Source organism: Nyctereutes procyonoides, unplaced genomic scaffold (assembly GCF_905146905.1).
Source record: "Nyctereutes procyonoides isolate TBG_1078 unplaced genomic scaffold, NYPRO_anot_genome, whole genome shotgun sequence".
Taxonomy (NCBI): domain Eukaryota; kingdom Metazoa; phylum Chordata; class Mammalia; order Carnivora; family Canidae; genus Nyctereutes; species Nyctereutes procyonoides.
This window is the reverse complement of record NW_026575052.1, coordinates 2,759,504-2,767,500: the sequence shown is the minus strand read 5'-3', so window position 1 is coordinate 2,767,500 and position 7,997 is coordinate 2,759,504. Positions and strand designations below refer to the sequence as shown.

Sequence of the window (7,997 nt, the reverse complement as noted above, 5' to 3'; positions counted from 1 at the left end):
TGCCACGATGGATGGTCACTCTGTGGGCTTCTGGGAAGCTGGCTTTTCCTAAGTGATCCTGCCTGAACCTGCTCCGCCTGCATTTCAGGTGACTAAGATACTGTGATGAGTGCTGTTGGTGGCACCCCGTGTCATCCCATGTGTTACTCACCCTGATACCCAGCCCAAACGGTACAGACTGATTTTCACTTACAGGATCCCTTAAAAACCCATTCCCTGGCCTCAGCGGGCAGAATAAGTAGTGTCCTTGCCTGATGGATGGCAGGGGGTAAGAAGCTAAGCGCCAAAGCTCACACTAACCAATCCCGGAAAAGGTCTGAAACAAGAACTGGGGAATTCATGTTGACTGCACTCTCCTTAGCCATATAACTCAGGAATAAATATAAACAAAATAGGCAACGGACATGGCCAGGACCCCAAGCTTGACCTTCTGGGCCCCATATGACTTGCACTGTGCAAGTAGGCAACGCTCCAACCAGCACTCCCCACCTGCCAGGCCCATCTGCTACAAGCTCACTGGCAGCCAGTAAGTCACAAATTATGACCTACGGGATTCCTAAAAAGTGCCAGCGGTCTTGGGGAGTAAGGGGTCAAGGCATGGGAAGGAAGACAAACCTTGTCTTACCCTGGGAGGACATGGGGGCAGTGCTCCCACTAATAAGATCAGTTTGGCTTAGACCCTGGTTAATATCAAAGAAGTTCTGAAAAGCACCAGTAAATCATGGAATATCGGAAGCATGAAATTAATCAGAGCCAGAAACTTGACTTAAGGGGTCCTCGGAAGGCATTTTCCAAAGACAATGGGAAGACAGTAAATAATAGGCAATCAATAACTAATTTCAACCATGCTGTACTGATCTGTAAGTAATCTCTTTGTGACCATGCATGGGGATTTTTGGGAAGAACTTTGAAGTCCCATCTCTTGACAGCCTAGCAGATGAGGAAGAGACACACGATTCTCTCGCCCCATTGGTACAGCCAGAAAACCAAGACGTACGTGACCCAAGCCCTATACGTTGGGGGCAAGCTAACAGGAGGCCTCAGAGATCCCACCTCATTTTGTTCCATCTTCTCTGCCATTTGAAAAAATCCTTTTTCGAAAAAAAAAAAAGAAGAAGTCTACTTGGGAAAACAAGAGCGTAGGTAGAATGAATTGGGAAGGGGATGCCAAAAGACAGAACTTATTTTGCAAAGCCACAGTGTCTAGCGTCTCTGCAGACTGCTCACACATTCAATTTAGTCCAGAGGTAATTCATACTTCACCGAAGAATTTCCAGTGTTGTAGTGATGCTACATAAGAACAGTCAGACCTGAAGTAACAGTCTATTTTAGCACCTAGGGAGAAAAAAAAATAAAAAACTTGCATCTACTTATGGAAATGTACCAAGGTGTAGAGAACGACCCTGTTCTCCATCCCCATCCTAACACATGCAGTAGGCTGCTTGCTAGTCCTCAACGCCCAAAAAAGACGCTATCAGCACTTCCACTCGCATCAGCATATAAATACAATTACTTCCAAAAAAAAAAAAAAACCCACAAACTAATAGCAGTAGGCATACATCCTACTAGGCACACGTATTTTATGGAATATACAGTTAACACCTATTTGTATTGGGTACAATGGAGCTTAATTGTTTTATTCTATGCATAGCAAAGCAACCAATTGAATCTAATATTAGTCATTCATCAGATAAAACATTTTCGGAGAAACAAACTGCTATATTTTCCCCTCAAAGAACAGCAAGCATTTTAAACACATTTTCCAGAGATGTTACGCCGAGGAAAACAGCTTAGAAATGTTACTTTAAACAAATCCGTTCTCTGGCTACCAACAACAAGACAAATTGGAACAAATGCTTGGCTCTGTTCTTTCCGAGGCTCCTTCTGTCCACCTGTCAAAGGCAGTTTTGACCCCCGCCCCCCAACCCAAGAGGCAGCTCCGGAGCTGTGAAATGTGCCGCCCTGCACGGATGCCCTCTACACTGTATGCCAGCATCCTCATTAGGGATTATCCAACTCACTCGAAGCAGGGAGAGAGGAGATGGGCTGGCTGCCAAGTGTTCTTTCAACACAGATTCCGAAAGAAGATCCTGCAAAGTGTCGAAAGCCCAGATTTTCAGCAGTTCACTTTCTAGACTCCGTTATGTAGCAACCATGCCAGCTCACACAGGGTACCAACCAAGTTAATATTTTGTTTAAATGACACACTGCATTAACTCTCTAGGAAAACCCAAGTTTTCTTCATTGACTCACCTACCGTCAGATACCATCGCTGGAACAAAACTCCCATGGCGAACTGATGAGCTCGCTTAATTCATTAAAGAAAATTTTTAACCAAAAAATTGAAGATAGATCTAACGAAGTCTTGGCGGGGAGAGCAAGAGGTGACTCTCCCCTGTAACCATTTGTGCTAATATTATTAAAAGTGCATTAGCATTCATTTAATATGTGCATAATGCCCTTTAGTAAAATACGACTTCTCCAGATGCATTTTGAAAGATACTCATTTCATTCAAAACTTTGATTCTGCAAAAAGACAACTCAATAGCAACCCAATGCTCCCAGGGTGTGGGCCCATGAAATCTCACCAGCACAGACAAAATTAAAACAGGAGATGAATTCGGAAGAACAGTCAGGAACCCCCATGAGCTGAGCTTCCAGGAGGTGTGTCATGAAGAAGCACGAGGAAACCAATCGGGCCGCACTTTAGAGTTCGCTTGAGAGAACCCCACGCTTTCCTTTAGGAACACGAAAGCGCCAGCTGAAGAAACCCACCGGACCATGTCTGCAGGGGGTTTCTGTTCTGGCAAAACGCTCCCATAGGTCAGGAGAGAAAACCAAAACAAGAAAATAAAAACAAAACCGAAAGAACTCACGGAGGCAAAAAGTACTAGTTTGAGGTACCCCTGTATAGACAAGTAAGTGATGCCCTATTGGATTATATGGCAGGGGCGGCGGGGTGGGGTGGCGGGGAGCTTGTTGTCTTTTCAAGCATCACCTTGGTTTAAATTCATCACATCAATTTAGAGGGATATGTGGCCAACGATTGAGTTAACCTTTAACATTTTTTTAAATCTTTTTTTAACCTTTAACATTTTATTCTCTGATTATGAAATCACTAAACTCCCCCTTGGTGGAGGTCGAAAAATATCAAGGATACACAGAGGGGAGAAAATCAAGACCATCCTTCATCCAACGGCCCACAGGCGGCTACCGAGGCGGGCAGTACCTCTGTGAGCACGAGGGAGATGCTGGTTTCGTGTGTTTTTAAGGATATGGGGAGATCCAAAAGTCATTCGGACAGCCTTGTGCATTTTTGTAGGAAAAGAGAAGAAGGAAACCGCCCACCCTTGCTCCACGACGACAACCATTTAACCATCAGCTAAGTATCTGCATTTCCAAGTTGGGCGCGTGGACCGCTGCCGTCCTGACCTCCTCAGCGTGCTCGCCCTGCAGCTGGACCCCGGGAAAGCCACTTAACTTTTCCCCAGTGAGGAAGGGGGCGGACGGTGGGGAATAAACCAGCACTGTTCAGCCCTCCCCACCGCGGCTTTTGATTCTTAGCAGAATGCCAGATCGGAGCTATTTCTCTAATGTTGGAAGAGTCTCTGCCGATAAAGAGTAAAGCATTACCGTGCAGTCTGGCTTCCTTTTTTTTTTTTTTTTCCCCTCCAGATGCCAGCGGAGAGCATCTTCCACACACAATGACAGAGCAAGAGATAAATGATAGAATAAGCCGATACCTACCTTGAAAACTGCAGCAAATAACGGCTTTCCAACACCTTCCCACCATTACATCATGGCTACTTCAGTACCCAATTCCCGCCCGGATTCCTGAGACTTCTGACCGACTCCCAAAGTCCCAAGTTCACGGGACTTGAGACACCAAGTAAGACCGATGTACAGCCTTAGGATCCCGCACCAGAAAAAAAGCACCCCTTCCCCGGGAAGGGAAGGAGCAACTAGAAACCGAGGGCAGAAGGCTTCGACACCAACACGGACACTCTCTCCACACTTAGGGGAAAGCTCTTGAAATAGCAACCAAACCAGAAAATTCCTCCTCCGAACCACTGAGCGATTGGTACCTCATACTTCACCGAGTGACATATTTATACAAGTGGCCCTGCTGGGCTGGATCGTGTTTCTCTGTCGAACTCTGGATTTCAGCGGTTTTGGTTTTATAATAGGAGATGATATTAATGATCAGTGATACCATTTCTTAAAGAGCAATTAGGCAAAAAAAAAAAAAAAAAAAAAAAAAGGAAAAGGAAAAGGCTGAAAGGCCAGTCTGCCCTTTTACTTTCCAATCCACGGAAACCAAACAGGACATTTTGGGATGCTTCCTCCACCTTTAACCCTCCCCGGCGCTTCAGGGCTTCATCACTGTCAATGTCAACACGGTCCAGCTGTCTCCCCCCACCTCCCTGCCCCATCCCCATCCTCTAAAGTGCAAACAGTCCCTTCCAGCAGCGGCTCCCCTGCACCCCAGCACCTCAGCCTTCCTTTCTCCAGGAGCCCATCACTCAGCCTTTGAGGTCTAAGATTTCCCTCTGCAAAGTGCTCTCCTGTTTATATTTGCTGGAAATCGAAACTCCCTGCTGAGCAGAGCATCTACTGTTGCATCGCTGTGTTCCGCTGTCTGCAGGATCTCAGGTGTGTGTGTGTGTGTGTGTGTGTGTGTGTGTGTGTGTGTGGAGGGGGAATAAAGTCCAGATGTAATCGAGCCCGGGGATTCGGCCTCCGTGGAGAAAAGTGCGAGCCGGTCCAGCCCTGTACCCCAACCGAGCTCGCGGTCGCCCCGGGGCGCGGGGGTGCGGGAGGCGCTGCGGGCGCTGCGGGCGCTGTGCGCGCTGTGGCTCCCCACCCTCTCCGCCTTCCCACGGCCGCGGGTGGGCGCGGAGGCCCCCGGGCATGCAAAGTTTGCCCACGGAGCCGGGGGGGCCGTGTGCCTCCCGAAGGGCACTTGCACGCGCGGGAGGGGCGCCGCCCCGGGCCCCGTGCGACCGCGTGGACCCGGAATGACAGCAGCCTGCAAGCGCTGCACCGCGCGGCGAGCTGGCCCGGGCGCCCCGCGCGCCCCGAGCCCTCCCCCGCCCCTACCTTGCGCGCCGAGCTGCTGGCTCTCCATGTCCGCCGCCGCGCCGCCGCCGCCGCCGCTCCCGGGCCCGGGCCGCCGCCGCCGCCGCTCAGCTCCGCCAGCCTCCGGTTGGTGGCCGTGAGCTCGGCCCGCAGGTTGGTCACCTCCTGGCTGGCCGACTGGACCGCCCCATCGATGCGGAGCGCGAGCTGCTTATTGTCTTCCATCATGCTCAGGATGCTGGCCTGGGGGCGAGAGAGGTGACAAAGAGCTGCATGATGCGCGCGCGCTGGGGGGGCGCGGCCGGGCGCCCCCGGCTCTACCTGTTGGGCCCCCCGCGGCCCGGCTCCCCCGCGCCCCGACCCCCAGGCTCCGGCAGCGCCGGCTGCTCGGGCGCAGGAATGACAGCGGCGCCTCCAGCCGGAGCCGCGGCGGTAGCGAGGCGGCGGGGGAGGAGGAGGAGCCCGAGGAGGAGGAGGGGGAGGAGGGGGAGGAGGAGGAGCGGAGCTCCCGAGACCCCGGCGGGCGCCCAGCGCGGCCGGGAAGGACACCGCGCGCCCGCGCCCCACTCCGGGGCCGGAGCCTACCATCGCCGCGCGCTCCGGAGGGGGCCCGGGCCGGCAGCGGGGCGCACCCTCGGCCCCCCGCGGCCCCCGCCCTGGGGACACCCTCCCCGGGGCGCGGGGGAGGCGGGCGGCGGCCCCCGGGGGCGCGAGGGGGCGCCCCCCGCGAGGGGCAGGGGGCGCGCGCGCGGCGAGGCCGGCCCTGGGTCCCCTCCCCGCAGCGGTGGGGCGGCCCCCGCCCGGGCCAGCAGGCGCCCCAGCACCCTGGGCAGCAGGGCCGGGCAGGGCCGGGCCGGGCCGGGCAGGGGGTGGGTGCTCCGGGGACAGGGGTGCAGGGGAGGGGGGCGGGGACGCAGCTCCGGGAGGGGACGGGGGGGGGGGGGGCGGGCAGCCGGGCTTCACCTCCTGGAGATGCGCGGGGACTGCGCTAGGGGAGCCCAGCTGGTGCCCCGAGTGCCCTCCCCCCGCCCCCACCTGCGCTGGCGGCCCTCCCCGGAAGGAGCTCCCCGCCCTGCCCCGGGGTGCCCCACAGACCCGAACCCCTTGGTCTGTGCACCCGAGCCAGACAGCTGGCCTCAGCCAGGTCCTAAGCTTCCTAGCTTTGGCTACATACTGGGGGGCGGGGGGTGGGCAACAGGGCTGAGAAGGAGACTGGAAGCCCCCCGCCTAAAAAAAGGGCCTTGCCCCCTTTCTCCTGGGAGCGCTGACGCCCTGCTGCCTCAGTTTACCCATTCCCTCTTCACAGGAGAACCCTAGGTTACCTTAAAGTTGATAAACCCATCTGGCTCCTCTTTGTCCCAGAGCACAAGGCTTTGCATTTTTTCACTGGGGCCCTGGATTCCAGCCACCAGACCTTGTTACCATAGCAAGCTTCATTCCATGCAAATAGGACAATTTAAAACAGCCAGTGTAACCCCGAGGACAATAGTGCACCACCATTGGAGCTCAGTCAGTCAACCTCCGGAGAGAGTCCTCCGGCCCGCCCGCCGGGAGCCTGCTGCAGGAGCGGAGGGGATGGCGGGCGCCGGCACAGGCTCAAGTTGCCCACCCTTGGGAGGTACCGGCGGCATCCACCAGGTAGGAAGCCTACTGTGCGCAGAGGGCTCAGGCTGCATGGTCATCTCTTTGGAGTAAGGATTAGGGATTCTACTTTGGAGATGAAGAAACTGAAGCTCCAGGTGGGGGGGGGGGGTGCGTTTTAAGCGATTGACCCCAGGGACCCGCAGAAATCAGGTGGAACCGAGACCGGAAGTAAGCGGTCATCTGATTTCCAATTAGTCCCACTGTGCCTTGGATGCTAGATTTTTATATGGAACCATAAAAACGCACTCTTGCTCCAACCCCCTGGGGCCACTAACAAGCTTTTGCAACAGGGCAAGGCGGTGTTGGTGGAACATGTGGCAGCCGGCAGCATTTTTCACTGTCTCCTCTACCGAGCTAACTGCTCAGCTGGGGATTGAACCCCTGACCTGAGTCTCATTAGCGGGAATTCTGACCCCACCGGACCAACCAAGAAACTTAGGCTGCATGGTATAGCTGTAAAATCAGGATTCGGTTCTTTGAAGTCCTTTGGTTATATTATGGAGGAACCTCAAACGAGGGGCGGTCGTGGTTCAGCCACTATGGGAAACTATGGGTTTGGTTTGGTGGTCCCTCAGAAAGTCAAACACGGAATCGCATTATGACTGAGCAATCACACTCCTGGGTAGACAGCCAAAGAGGTGAAAACAGTTATCCGGACGGAAGGTCCTACACAAATGTTCAGAGAAGCGCTACCCACCACAGCCAGCAGGTGGAAACAGCCCAAACGTCCTACCACAGAAGATTGGATAAACAAGTCGCGGTATGTCCATACAGTGGGGTACTACTCAGCCATGAAAAGGAATGCGGCACGGACACCTCCCACCATGTAGATGGAGCTCAAAAGACAGTATGTTAGGTGAAAGAAGCCGCACGCAGAAGGTACCAGGATTTCATTTCCATGGAATCCCCAGATTAGGTAAGTCCAAATAGACATGCGTGCCGGGGGCTGGGGGAAGAGGAGAACGGGAAATACCTGCTTAATGGGTACTGGGTTTTATTCTGGGGGAGGTCAGGAAACAGTTTAGAAATAGAGGTGGTGGCCGCACAACATTATGGACGTACTAGATACCATTGAATTGTTCGCCTTAAAATGGTTCACCTCGGGGGTGCCCGGGTGGCTCGGTCGGTTAAGTGTGTGACTCTCGATTTCAGCTCAGGTCACCAACTCAGGGTCCTGAGATCGCGTCTCAAGTCTGGCTGTGTGCTGGGCATGGAGCCTGCCTGAGGTTCTCTCTCATGCTTCCTCTGCCCCTCCCCCCCCCTTAAAAAAGGTT

General features: G+C 54.0%; 1 protein-coding gene across 1 annotated transcript in view; it reads right to left on the bottom strand.

Annotated features, from left to right (window-relative positions):
- The window catches only part of KAZN (kazrin, periplakin interacting protein), a 426,675-nt gene extending 421,330 nt beyond the window's left edge, over positions 1 to 5,345 (bottom strand). The window contains 2 exon segments of the mRNA XM_055331474.1: positions 5,101 to 5,142; positions 5,145 to 5,345. Of these exon segments, the coding sequence (XP_055187449.1) occupies positions 5,101 to 5,142; positions 5,145 to 5,307 (205 nt within the window). The 5' untranslated portion in view covers positions 5,308 to 5,345.
- Between the last annotated feature and the right edge of the window lie 2,652 nt (positions 5,346 to 7,997).